Genomic DNA, 14762 nt, shown 5'->3' on the forward strand with positions numbered 1-14762 from the left:
CGCTGTGTTTGGATAATCACTTCATCTAACAACATCACATGATTGTATGATCCCATGGTACTGTTTGGCAGCACACACACACACACACACACACACACACACACACACACACACACACACACACACACACACACACACACACACACACACACACACACACACACACACACACACACACACACACACACACACACACACACACACACACACACACACACACACACACACACACACACACACACACACACACACACACACACACACACAGTAGTTTGAGGCACTATGACTTTTATCAATGCCTCAGCGACAGCGTGTGTTACCCTGCATTCATGTTGAAAACTGTTTTTCTCACATGCATCTATAGTGAAAGATCCAAAAGAAAATCCAAAAACATAATGATTCAAATACATTGGGCCAGCGTTTTACAACAGAAAAACTATAACAATAAATCAGTTGATGAACTCTCACACACCTCATCCATTATAGTCGATATCTTATTCATCCAATTATATGCTCATTACTTCTGAAACAAATTCATATTTGCTTAAACTTTATTATTTAATAGACTTGTGCATAAACAGTACTCGCAGATGAGACTCATACTGAACCAGAGAGTTTGTAAACGGATGATTTGATGTAGTTTAGCTGTTGTTAAACAGCATTCTTTTTGCTATATCAAGACTTTCACTGTGTTTTTTGGAGTCTTAATTTACCTTGGGGGCATGCAAGTAAAACCAAATGTTCTACACAAATTCAAGTCAACACATGCAAGTAAGTCACTGATATACAAATGTAAATGTTGCGTTTCTTTTCATTTCAAACCTTTATTTATACAGATAAAATCCCATTTTAACCTTTGAAACATCAGTCCTATCAGGCTTATACTGTATGTCTGTTAACACTTTTAGACCAAGCTCTAAACAGCTTTAAAATAATCAGCTTTCACATTTTTCAAAGTTACTTGTGACAGCTATGAAATTCATAATAGTTTATTCATTTACAGTCACAAACGTGTCTCTCTCTCAGGTCCTCTGGTTGTAGCCAGTGTCAGATGTGTCCTGGAGGAACAGAAGCTTTGCAGTCTGCCGCAAGGGGCTGCACACTGTGTCGGCCAGGTAATTGATATCATGCTAACTTAATGCTACAAGGCCTAAAGAGTCATGTGTATCAGTGTGGCAGCTCATGATAAAAAAGGGGATATCCATCCAGGTGATATCTGGTTTTAAATAGGCATGCACAAGCTTCCCCATCAGACGATGTGTCAAATCTGTGGCAGTGGATTCTACCAAGTCAACTGGGGCAGGGAGAACTGTGATTTATGTCCAGAGAATCACTACTGCCCTGTGAGTACTGCACGTCAACACAAATCAGAGGAAACAAATATCTTGCATATGTTGGTTGACATGTTTTTTCTCCTCAGAGTCCAGATGTGAACCCCATTAAGTGTCCCAGCGATGCTTTTTGTCCAGAGGGCAGCTTGTCTCCGGGATACTGCATGGAGACTTTCTTCCGCAAAGAAGGGGACACGTGTGAACTGGCTCCTGTCACCTTGGCCCTTTTAGTAATTGGGGGAGGGGGTAAGTAACACCTAACTATCCAGTATGTTTTTCTGAAGTTTTTAGAGCTTCTCTTGAAATGTATTTTGCCTAAACTCTGTCACTTTGTCCTTCAAAACGTAATACTGTCTTACTGTTAAGACATCTCTGTATATATATATTACTTTTCCATTGCATAGACAGTTACTTTATTTCTGTTTACATTCAGTTTATTCAATCATATTTATGCAGTACTGTCTCCCACAGATGTATCACTCGATTCCACTCATGTTTATATTTTAGCGCTATATTTTAACTTGCATATTTTTAAGTCTTTCATTTGGCTTTTACTTGCATGCTTTTCTTTTTTTAATACTTATGAAATGAGCCTGACAGCTAGGGTTTAATATTGTTTTTCATGTTATAGCAAAGAAAACTTGAACTAACAACATGTTTAAAAGCATTGCTTTAAAGTTATGCTTTTCAAACTGATTACCTTTAAAGTTGTGAAGCTTCAGGCTGCAATATGTGGGAATTAGATTATATATATATATATATATATATATATATATTATATATATAATCTAATTACACACAAAAACATTTATTTAAAGTAAGTATTAAAAGTGTTTGTTTGATATATTGATGGTTTATATCTCCATTTGGATAATATATGGCTTCCTTTTTTTCTTTAGCTTAAACGGCACAGTTCATGTTTTTCTCACTCATATTAGGAAATGAGCAAAGATGAAAAAAATTAATTGCAGTGAAAGGACTTTGAATTGCTCTGAATTATTATTATCTTTTGTTTTGTTTATTATGTTATGTATTTTAATAAAAATATAAGCTTTGTACTGCAGATTTCATATATAAACTAAGCATTTTTTGTAGGCCTAAGGTATGCTATGATATATGACACTAATATCTCTCACAAAAACAGAACACTTTTCTTTTTGCACAATGAAAACTGTTTTTTTCCCCTGTTAAACTGAGACCACTTCATTCCCACTGGACAAAATGAATTAAAATAGGAATCATGCTCACAGTATAATATTGGCGTATGTGTAATCAATAGTACTGTAAATGAACATTTCCTGTAACATCCTCTGGTGTTCTTTTTCAGTGGCTGTACTCTTCATAATTGTAATGGTCCTACGTCGACGGAGGGACATTGATGGAGAGTTGACTGTAGCACGAGCTCCACTATTAGGCAAAGAGCGACCTCAGGGTCGATACTATGGCGTCCCCTGTGATGCAGAACCTGTGTATGCTGGCTGGTGAAACAGAGGACCTCATCTTAGCTGTGCTTGGTATCTTGTTATGGGTCCCAACTAAAGACACAATAACTGATTGAGGAGTACGAAGTTAAAACACTGGACTGGTGCCTTGAGAGTGCTCTGACAATGCACCAGCTTTTTAAAATCTGGTACGTTTTAATATAAGAAACAGACGTTTTTTTCTGAACTTTTGTAGTTTTACACTGGTACAATTGTTCCACTCAGAGACAAACATGCTTCTTTTGTAAACTACGTTAATGGATTATGAGAGTTATGTTGAGCGGTGAAAATAGATGCATTCCTTGACTTTGTGGGAACCTCTCTGTCTTATGAAAAGCACTTTTTTTACAGAGGTAATTGATTTACTTCTGACTGATGTGTTGATAGACTTGTGGTTACTTCCAATAACTCTTGTAGCTCCACAGCTATAGAGAGGTGTAAACTGGTTGCTGCCATGATTGCTGATTGTTTTTCATCTGCTTTTTTTTTTAAAAGTTATGTTTGTATAAAGGAAAAATAAATACAAATAATTAATTTGAGCCTCATTTCTCACTGTTTTGTACTTATTTGAATTTGATTGCCAAATAGAATATATGTTTTAAATGTATAGAAAATGAGGCAGTATTAAACAAATTCACCCAATCCTGGAAAACCACTACTATCATAACCATTAAAAAATAAATACCAGGGTTTTAAATCCAAGTCGGCCTATACTGTCAAGACAGCCTGACCTTGTTAGAGCCTCACAGATGTAGTTTTTTGTTGTTGGTACAAATCATCTTAACAAGTATTATTTTAAGGTGGTGTAAAGTTGAGGGATCTAAAACATGGAAATTGTATAATGTCCCTATCCTCAGCAATCTAGATCTTATTTTTCTATTGTATGCAATTTCATTCTAGATTAAGTGCCCTTCATTTTTGTATACATAGTAATGACTGACTTTTGCACATTGGTTTTAAAACAATATGGAACTCTCTAACTACTGATATGTGTACATGTTGTAGCTGGAAAATCACAGGTGTATTTAATAATTTATGATTTCATAAAGTGCAGATCAAAGTCATGTTATTAGTTGCCCCTGTGCATTTCCTGCAATGACAGGTAATAATGTGTGCCCTGAAGAATATGTATTCAGGGGATACTGCAAGGTTTACCAGACTGAAGAAAAAAGGGAGATCCCTCTAACAAATATGTGGTTTGGTCACACTGCACTGAATATTTCTTCCACATTATATAAACATCAAATGTGACAAATAGCAGATCTGTAGTTCAGATAAACATGTTTACTGAGTGTGACACAACCATGGAGTAGAAAGACAGATACAGCGAAGAGTTGCACACAAGACTGTGTTCAGAAGTACAACATGCACAGAAAGTTGATGCCAGAGTACTTAACATACTTTCTGGAGGATGAAACCTCATACACACTATGGTTGGTCTGTGTTGTTTGTATTTCAATACCAGACAGCAGTGGTGCAAGAGGTTGCACCACACAAGAGGCAAAAGAGTACTCCATTCCAAATTCCAAATTCATTTAAACTCTAATAAAAGTACAGTTAGTTTATGGTTAATACATTCAAGTATACAAAATATCAGTGTATATTTCAATAGTGGATTTGTTATTCATGATGCATTTACATGTAAGAAGCATATCATTGTTGCAAAGGGCAGCACATTTCCTTTGCTGTTGGTTATTAGTAACAGGACTGTTGTCCATATCTTAAATTGTCATGTTTAAAAAAAAAAATTAAACATTTTTTTTTTTTTTAAATGGATATCAAATACATATAGAGTGGTAAAAAGTACACTTGTTGCCTCTGAAATGTTGTCGTTAGAAAGATACAATAGCAAAATTAGAAAATATATATTTATAAACCAAATACAACAAAACTGAAATTTCGCCATATTTTTCTGAGAATAAAATCATACAACATGTGAGTAACAATTGCTAGGTGGCGGTAATGCACCGTTTCGTATTTACGTTAGATCCATGTAATAACAGAGACATTTGTCCTAACAGGTCTCCGTACGTACGCGAACATTCCAGTAGAAAAGATGGCGGCCGCCTTTGCAAGAAGGGTGTCTGGTATGTACTGACAATTTGACATTACAACTTGTATTATCTCACTCCCTTCACCATGTAAATGTTTAGTATTGTTCCATATTCGAATTCACTGAACTTTTGGCATAATTGTGCGAACACGTGTTGTGTGTTATCACAGTCAGTACGTGGAGTTGCTAAAATAGCTAACTAGCCACAGTGCTAGGTTTTCTCTGCGCTGACCTGTCATGTTGTCCTTGTGTCTGACAGGGCTGCTGAGGCCGCTGTCTGTCTCTCTGTGTGCCAGGACAACACAGCTCTGTCCGCTCTCCAGCCTCATCCAGCCTGCCCCTCTCTACGGCTCTGCTGCAGCCGCTGTCCGCGCTCCTCTGCGGGCTGCGGTATGCCTGACGCCCCGCTGCAGCATCCTTCAACGGTACAACAACTCCTTCTGATAACCAGACTACTGTTCAGTGGACAGTTAATAACCAAAGCCCGTCACCACTTCATAGTTGAATATTATCAACACATGTATCGTTAACTCTACTATTCATCGTGTTAGAGAACACAACTTACATTGACACTATAGAATATAACACATGACATGACACAAGTTTTCTGGGGCTGTTTCCAGTGGTTTGCTCTGTTCCATTTGAGGGATATCTTGCTATCACAACATATATAATATTACTTAATTTTATACCATGCATGAAAACACATTTGGGTTAAGATTAAAGTCAGTAGCAACAAGGATATTGTATTCAATATCTACTACTTGTCATTTGAGAATTAGTTTTGTAATTATGTGACGTGAAGATTGGACATCCAAAAGAGTTAAGCACCACAATCAAAATGCCATTCCCCAATCCCGAGGGATATTTCAAAACCCACCAAATAAAACAAACACTTGTGTTAAGAGGTAAAATATTGTTTTGTTATTTCATTGAATTTAACCTTCTTCAATTAAGCAGCTAGCCTCAAAAAGGAGTTATGGATCTTGGGATTTACCTGATTCTGATTAACAATTCATGTTACCTTTCTCTACTCTGTGTTGTTGTAGGGTTTCAGCTCTTATTCCCAGTCTGACTCAACAGCCAAGCCGAAGTCTGACCTATGTCAGTCTGAAGAAGGGGAAAAGGAAGTCTGTCAAATCTGTGACGGAGAGATTCATGAGACTGCACTGTGACCTTTGGATAAGACGCAAGGTATGAATCATTTGCTAAGAACTGCCATTTCTTGTCTTTGCACATTTTTCTAAACGTGTTGCCAATCTGTCTTCCTGTGGACATTGTTTACAGGCTGGATACAAAAAGAAATTGTGGAAGAAGAGGCCTGCTCGGCGAAGCCGCCTGAGGGAGCATGTATTCTGTAACAAATCACAAACAAAGCTTTTGGATAGAATGACAACCTCGTTTTGGAAAAGGAGGAACTGGTTTGTTAATGATCCGTACCTGAAGTACCACGATCGGGTCAACCTCAAAGTGTAATGTGCTGATTCATGTAGTGACATCTTTTTGTGTTTTATTATAATGTTAAATAAGTAATAAAATCATATGTTAAATGATCCTTTCCTTTTTAAATGCCTGTTTTTTTAAAGACAAAAAAGATTAGAACACAGTCAATTCTTTACTTAGTTTTTAATGGCTGTAAATCGATTTTTAACAGAAATATTTAACCCAGTAGAACAATTAATTGATAGCGATTAACCATCATTTCACTTTAGTTTTGTATTTCACAATAAGGTTGAATTTCAATTATTTTGACATTCTGGCCTGCCAGAACTACATTTCTTAGGATTACTTAAGTGGTATCTCCTCATGAATGAAGTCAAAGTGGCAAATTCACCAGTAAATAAGACAGTATTCATATGTATAGCCAACATGGATGTATAGTCAGAAAATTTCATATTCTTTCTACAAAGCAACAGAACATGACAAATGATTCACTGTTTACCTGCAAGGTGTCAGCAAAATCACTTGAATCAAATGTTCATACAAATTAATAACAAACATCATGCAATGATCAGTTTCAGTTTACGCACATGTATACAAATCTGCTTCTTAGCAACATTTTTTTTCTCTTTTGCTTTGCATGAATTTTAATAGGATATCACATCCATCACTAACACTGATACTAACGTTGAAACACAATTTCATTTTTTTTCACCAAAAGTCCATTTAAAAGGACAATTTATGTGCATAAGTGTATCTACAACATCAGAGTGAGTGACGTGTAAATAGAACAGTTGTACCTGAGAAGCTTTCGTTTCAAACTTCAGACTCTTAATGAAACCGATACAAAGATGAAAATTATAGATCTATGGCTGAAGTCTATCCATCGACAACCAACACAGTGATATTGTGTGAAATGTTGAATTAAGTAAAGGATGAAAACATAGTGTATCAACAAGCAATTTAAACTTAAATGTAAGTTTGTAAACTAATAAAGTCACTCTAATGAATTCTTAAAAATCAGGGAGCAGAAGATCGTTGGGTTTAGTGTTGCTCCGTTAACAGCAGAGCACTACACAGTGATTTCAAACACGGAAAAATAACCATGTTTATATTTAATAAATATTGACTCACGGTATACCCTATTTCTGCTAAAGCTCAAAGTAACATATTCCTAAATGGCCGACCATTGCCAAATGAATGATCAGTTAAATGCTTAAAAAATGAACAGTAGATTGTCAAAAACGGTACACTCCATAACCTCCTGTAGTAGTGAATTCATTTTTCTGTGGTGTGAATACTTTTACCACAGAAAAAAGAAATAATAAAGTTTTAGTGATAATATTCAGCTATTAATTTGTTATGAATAAATATGTATGTATTTTTTGGGCCATTTAGGAGCATTGAGGGCAGCCTTTTTAAATATTAAACATAGTGCAAAATGATTGTTTAATGAGAACATATTTGTTAGAAATACTTACTGTATGTTGAGACATTTTAGGTTGTTACGTCTTTCTTTAAGGCTTAATAGAGAGGTGCGTAACAAAATATTGTCTGCCACTGGTGTTCAGTGTTACAAAGGTAGGATGTTTAAACTCAGAAGAGTGATTTTTGAATAATATGAGAATTAATCAGTGCAGAATACAGCTGATCATAGATGCTTCTATAGAACAGATTGAATGGGGGTAAGACATTTGTTTTCTATTGAACATTGGCTTTTACTACATTCTCTTACATTGACCATGTCACTCTCACTCCGGCTTGTAGTATTCATGAAACTACATTCCGTTAGTTAACAGCGGACCAATGGCTGGAAAGACACACATGCAATTGCCTATCCAAACCTGATATACAAAAACAATCAAATCAGAAAGATGAAGTACACACACACCGTACATAAAAACATATAAAATAACCCATCAAATCAAAAAGGTCTATCAGCATGGAAACCATTCATTCATATGCACTCTATGTCACAACCCTCAATGTTTTTCAAATCATGAGCCACAAGATGTTATATAAATAGAGGGGTCATCATAGGTCACTTTGGTAATACCTTATTCCAAAGCAAGGCTGCTTCAGTCATGTAGCTTTTGGCCATTCATAATTTTACTTCTTGCAGCGAAGGCAGCTGGAGTCTTTAGGACAGTTTCACATGGCTTCATTGTTCGGAGAAAGCACTCCTGGATCTTGTGAGAGGCCTTAAGACTCTAAGAGGAGGCTAGAAGGGAAGACAAATAAAGACAGTATTTAATTTATTTATACACATTATTAAAAGGATACTGCTGCTGGCTTTATTTTGTATGTTTCTTCTTGTCCAAAGCCCATAAGTTCCTACTAAGGACATACATCTATTAAAACAGGTCGTACGTATTGAATAGATTTTTTAAACTGCATATTTTTGGAAGCATTTGTTGGGGACTATTTTTTGCTGTGGATTATTAAATATGTTTACTGAGTATTAAGGGCAGCAAGATGCATGTACAGTGCAGTAGTTGGGATAGTAGAACTAAAATACAGTGCCAATGTTCAATCTAATGTAGGAACCAGTGCAGCTGTGTGGCTCAGATATGTTTTGTTGTGTTATCTTTAGACAACAAGTGGTGTATGGCAAAGAGGAATAAGTAATATCAGTCTTAAAGTAAAAAAGACAATACTTATTTGTATAATCAATACAGTCAATTTCTGGTTTTTTTCATGGGATTTGTCAACAGTAAGAAAAATATAGAATATTGCCGTTGTGTCCTTAGAACAGTGCAGCTCTAAGCAACACATGCCAGAAAAGGTTATATTAGATGTTAAAATGTATTAATGAAAAACAATTTGGGGTTCACACCTAGGGACTGATTATGTAAAAATAATTTCAATAAACATCACATTATTATTATCATCACATTATTATTATCAGGGCTGGAAAGCAGTGTTTTAAATCCATGTTTATATTTTGTTCCCCATGCCACATTTCAAAACCAGTGAGCACCCATGCAAGATCACATGTTCATTTGAACCAAACAATAAACCCACCAAACACCCTCCACAGTTTCAGGAGTTCTGAACTGTGATGATTGATTTAGCTACCCAGCAACAGAAATGAGTGAATCGGTGAGTAAATCCCCACTCTCAAGGGCCAGTTAGATTCAGGCAGCAGCTGAGAAGCCACGCTGACGAGGCATTGTACCTCAGGAGCCTTCCTCTTCATCAGCCTCAGCTGCGGAGAGCTTGATGCTACCGGCAGCCCTTTCCCCACCTCCTCAGTTTCCTCCGGAGCAGGAGAGGGAGGTGGGGAGGGTGTGGAGGGTGGGGAGGACTCAGAGGGTGAAATGGTCTGGGACAGCGACTCCTTGGACTCCCATTGGCCCAACCCCAACATCTCATACTCAGTCATGTCAAAATCTGTGCCATGAAGAAGGATCAGTGGAAGGCATGAACAACGTGTCTCTGGTTTATTGAATGTGTGTAACTGCTCTTATTGACATCATTGACAATTAGGAAAGTTCTTATGATGTGAAGATCATAAATAATTGAAGTTAAGTTAACATTTTTGTGTTTTAATGGGATTTGGTGCCAATAACATAACATAACATAACCTTAGTTTATCCTTTAAATTGAGAGGATCCATAATTGAGTAAATGCCATTATTATTATTCTCAGATATGAACAGATTATCTTAATTCCTTGTTCGATAAAAAGGTTATTATGTCTTTACACAGCGGACAATTGTGTTCCAATGTTAACATTTGTGTCTTAATGTAATGTCTTAATTTCCTCCTCAAAAAAAGAATTATCAGCTGAGAACAAATATTTAAGGACACGATCTAGAATTTAACAAACAACAACTGCTTCCACATGATATTGGGAACAAATCCCCCCAGCTACATGTGAGTTTAATCACAGGGTGGTGAGCCTGGCAGGCCTGCGACGCCTGACCTGCTCCAAACAGGAAGGCAGGTCTGACGTTTCGGGCCACTCAGGAAAGCAGAGGCTCTAGTCTAAACAAGCTGGAACAGGAAGACAGAAATCTAAAAGATAATCTGTTTTACACAAACGAACCATGCAGGCACTATTATTGTGTTATAATAGCACCATTATGGCTTATATTGTCAGTACTACAAGGGAGTTTTATTATGCCCCAATAACAATTTCCTGGGCCAGAGTAATGTACGCTCACCCTTGTTACAGCTCTCCGACTTGCTGCGCATCATGGACCTGGTTCGAGTTTGTGCTGCTGCTGTAGGCTGCGAAGTATCAGGGCCGGTTTTACTGGGGTCAGACTCACAAGAAGACAGATCCTGCATACTGAAGCTCCTCAATCTGTCTGACAAAACCCCTTGGCTCTAGAAAAGGTAACACAAGGTTTTCATCTAGTGTCAGTTAGTGTGTCAACAACATGGATCATCCTGACAATAGGCTACTTTAAAAACAAACACACAATAAGCCTATGTGCATATATACAATGCCCCTCTACTGTACCCCCAGGTCAAAACACACCAAATATCCAGACTCTGCGTTACCTTTGTTGCAGCCAGGACGGCAGCTGTGGCGGCAACATTCAGCCCTTTTCTCCCAAAATGCACCAGTGTGTCATAGCTTTTGTCCTTGGCTTGGCAGATATACTCGTCAATGTCCTGTAACAAGGACAGAAACAAAATGATGTTAACCTTGTCTCCATTGTTATTAGGTCCTTAATGTATGTGCTGTGTTGACATGCACTTCTAATATGCTTAATTGCCTTACTTATCTTCTCCAACTCACTAATGTGTTTCCTGACTTAGACAAGGAGGAAAAAGGAAAGGAGAAAGGGAGGAACACTGACATTTCCTCTATCCTGTCCTGCCAACACATCTTTAACAGCGAAAGTAGAAAAAACACAAAGGGCACTTTTGTTCTCTGGACAGCTGCAAAGCTCAAATTCTATCAGTTACAAAACATGAAGGCTAACTTAAACTAAATATTTTCCCCAAAGACTTTCCTTGAATCCACCAGTGGAAGAATAGGAAGGTACGACAAAGAGAAGGATTTCACCTTTTCTTTTGAGGAAAGCGTGGGATGAACAAACTTCCTGTACAGCACACTGGAGCCCTTAGTGTAAGGGGACAGCAGCCACACCACAAAGGCTATCTTCAGTTCATAGTAGAAAGGAATCCTGCACCAAAGACACAAAATGATGGAGCCACTCATAAGGAACATTTGATATAAACATGGAGTATAATGTTATATTACTTAACATTACAAATAAGTCACTTACCAGCAAAGAAACATGTCTGTAAACACTTCCACAGCAGTGAATAGGGCAAATATTATCCAGTACATCATCCATTTTACCTAAAATGTAGGACAACAGTGAAAGTAGTTACACACAACACTTTGAAGAATTGTACATAAAAGTTAGTCATTGCCGAATGTGATCTCGTCACTAAAAATACAAATGATATACTTACGTATTCTTTCACATCTTTCGACTTCACAGCTTTATAAGATGAGTATGCAGGATATAGTGTACCGAAGATAAGTCTGGAAGGCAGAAAATGTGCCCATTAACTCGAGAAACAAAACATTGAACACTACAGTCCGAGAGATAGTTAAAAAATGCAAGAACAATCTTAATATTCGAGAGATATTAAATGTTATAAATAGTTTTGGGAAACATACGGTGTTAAGGAAGATATTTCAAATTACCTGGGCTAGTATGTATTACCCTGCCTTCATAAATGTAAAGTATTTGGAAATGTTTTGTCTTCTTTCATCCATTTACACAATCATTCATTTTATTAAATGAGCCATCTGGTACACATCGCATATCTAAACTGATTTACAGGTTCTCAGGTAACAACAAGGTTTTCCCCCCAGAGAGAAACTAGGAAATCAGCCATGAAAAGTGAAATGTATCCCTGGCTGATTTTGCTGACCAAGCTGTCCTGATGCTAAACTTCCAGCTATAAATCCTGAGTGTTTTATTGCTTTTCTTTACATTTCAATTCCTATGCAGACACCTGTGTTGAGGGTGTCCCACCGAGACCCTGTTGAAGTGTTACAGCCAGGCAACAGCTGTGAGGGCGACATGATCAAATTACTGACCCACATCATGTTGCACCTCTCCCGCTGCCTTTGCTCCGAAGAAACACAAGGGCACTAAAAATAAACAGATAATCTGTGGGAGACGCTACTGAGAATGTCATGTTGGAGAATGGACCCAAAATCATGCACATAACAGGGTTGTAAGCAGCTGAGACGGTTCCATCTATGAAACCATATCTTGTAATCTAAATGTATTTGCCTCACTATTTTAAGGTTGGGCCTGCTGTTGGTACAATACTCCACACGGGCTGCAATGGCGCTGATTCATACTTTGTGCAGGTGAAAATAACCATAACTTAAATCTCGTCCTATTTGTTATCATTCAAACCTCCAGCTATAATGGAGGGTAGCGGGATGTATGCATTCATTACTAATTACATGAACAACTCTTGCATTGCAACCTGAGAAGGCTGACCCATCCCTTTTGTTTTTTCCAATATGGGACATCAACAGAGCATATTGCTCCACTCACTGACCACTCCTGTTGTTCTGACAGTCATCGCGCTGCTCACTGACATTTAGCTCTCTGCCTCTGATTTCTGGGTCTGACTCATATCATTTCATGGATGTATAATAGATGATTCAGCCAATCACGTTACCTCTTTGTCTGTGATAAATAAGGACACTTGACAAACACAAAGAGTGCCATGATACTGAGCGCTGTTCAGAAATACACCAGGTCTACACAGGCCTAGCATTACTGATGAAATGGCAAAGTGCAATCTGTTAGAATTGTGACTGTTTTTCAAGCAAAAATGATAATACACCGCTCTCCTTAGACATAGAGGTCTGATTTCGATTACATATTAGACCATTTGCGGGGGCTTGTAAAGCGCCTCGCTCTTGCACCGTAATGAGCGTCTCAAATAGCCACAATAACAGGGAACGCATATTTATTATTAAGCTACTATATGACAGAACATATGTAAATAAATATTAAAATGACTTACACCACAAGTCTAGAGATGATCCACGAGACCATTGCGCTTGAAAGGCGACAGGACAGGCTGTCTGCTGGGAGGAGTTTCCTCCAGTTGACAGTCAGGAGGCGACGTCTGGACGCAAACAGGCGGCAACGTGATGCACAATAAACACTACAGCTCTTATCCATAGATGGCAGTGTTGCCTTGCACAGACAGCACGGACACTCAGGATATCTGCTGGGTAAAGTTGAGGCTGCCTGGCTGTGATATGTGGCATTACCTGAGGGTGGTCTTCAAAGGACATATTTTCTTTGGAGTCCATACTGACACCCTCTCCCCATAGTGTGTGTACCCTGGGGCCCAAAGTACATATTAAGCACAAAAGCAGACATGGAAGCTTCATCATTAGAAACTAGAAACTTTGTTTACTGTCATTTTGACTAGAGAATATATTGAGAAATAGTCAACATGTAGGTAAGGATAAAGATATTTTTCCTATCAATCACATCTCTCTATATGTACATCTTTAAAGTAATTTGCTTTGTCGGACCAACAGTCCAGAATCCCATATTTTTTTGTATTTGTCACATAATAAATAAAAACAGTGAACCCTCATGTTGCCGTTTTTGCTTGATAACTGAAATTATGAATTGATAATCAAATACGTTTTCCCATTCATTTCCTGTGAATTTACTTATCCATTGTTTTATGATTTACATGTGACCATATAGTATTTTACAAAACATTACAAATCTTTAACTAAATGGACATGGTCATAAAACCTGGGAATACCAGCTCCATTAGAGCTACTGTAACTTAGCATTGTTCAGCCTCTGGCCTACATACTGTTTCCTGAGAACAGAGGCGTGGTTTTGTTAAAGCATAACAAAAGCCACTAAAGGAATGCTGCGGTTGGTAGAAATCTAATCCATTTTGAAGGAACAGGAAATGCCCCACCAAAAACCTTTTTTTCCTGCCCTTTTTACATTTACATTTCTCAATAATGTACTTGAATTCTGAGTCATACCACCAACACATGATAATTGATAATGCAATACCTGAACAGCAGAATGATAAAAGATCAGACTCATTTTACTCTTAACTGTTGAGTCGGTTATCTGAACTACTGTTAAGCAGGACAGGTGTATGTGTCAACCAAAGCAGATTTCAGTGCAGTTCAGTTTCTGACCTGTTGAGTGGGCTGTTGCAAGCATACCCGTTCAAGAGGACCTTAAAAGGTCCCATGTAATGGCCATTTCTACTGATCATAATTCCATTGTTGAGGTATACTAAAGTAGATTTATACTGCGCAATTTTCCAAACTCACATTGGTTTCTCATACAGCATCTCTGTATGTGAATTCACTCTGTCCTAAACGGCTTGTTGGAGCTCCTGCCCCCCCCCTCCCTATGAGCCCAGTGGCCGCCTGCGAGACAACCCAGCCCGAACACACACACAC

The 14762-nt window shown here is 37.8% G+C and overlaps 3 protein-coding genes across 3 annotated transcripts; 2 read left to right on the top strand and 1 right to left on the bottom strand.

The window, feature by feature from the left end:
* The first annotated feature begins 1026 nt into the window (after positions 1-1026).
* LOC117467525 (uncharacterized) lies at positions 1027-3346 on the top strand. The gene is made up of 3 exons (XM_071201689.1): positions 1027-1343; positions 1421-1577; positions 2659-3346. The coding sequence occupies exons 1-3, from the start codon at positions 1233-1235 to the stop codon at positions 2814-2816; spliced, it is 426 nt and encodes a 141-aa protein (XP_071057790.1). The 5' UTR covers positions 1027-1232; the 3' UTR covers positions 2817-3346.
* Positions 3347-4805: 1459 nt separating this feature from the next.
* Positions 4806-6419, top strand: mrpl35 (mitochondrial ribosomal protein L35). The gene is made up of 4 exons (XM_034111307.2): positions 4806-4899; positions 5125-5290; positions 5915-6059; positions 6153-6419. The coding sequence occupies exons 1-4, from the start codon at positions 4869-4871 to the stop codon at positions 6339-6341; spliced, it is 531 nt and encodes a 176-aa protein (XP_033967198.1). The 5' UTR covers positions 4806-4868; the 3' UTR covers positions 6342-6419.
* Positions 6420-6474: 55 nt separating this feature from the next.
* On the bottom strand, positions 6475-13432 carry reep1 (receptor accessory protein 1). Its single transcript, XM_034111306.2, has 8 exons — positions 13331-13432; positions 11744-11816; positions 11551-11627; positions 11328-11448; positions 10817-10930; positions 10474-10639; positions 9484-9698; positions 6475-8526 (listed from the first exon to the last, which is right to left on the bottom strand). Exons 1-8 carry the CDS (start codon positions 13360-13362, stop codon positions 8467-8469), a joined length of 858 nt encoding a protein of 285 aa, XP_033967197.1. The 5' UTR covers positions 13363-13432; the 3' UTR covers positions 6475-8466.
* Between the last annotated feature and the right edge of the window lie 1330 nt (positions 13433-14762).

The sequence above is a fragment of the Pseudochaenichthys georgianus genome, chromosome 22 (assembly GCF_902827115.2).
Source record: "Pseudochaenichthys georgianus chromosome 22, fPseGeo1.2, whole genome shotgun sequence".
In the NCBI taxonomy this organism is placed as follows: domain Eukaryota; kingdom Metazoa; phylum Chordata; class Actinopteri; order Perciformes; family Channichthyidae; genus Pseudochaenichthys; species Pseudochaenichthys georgianus.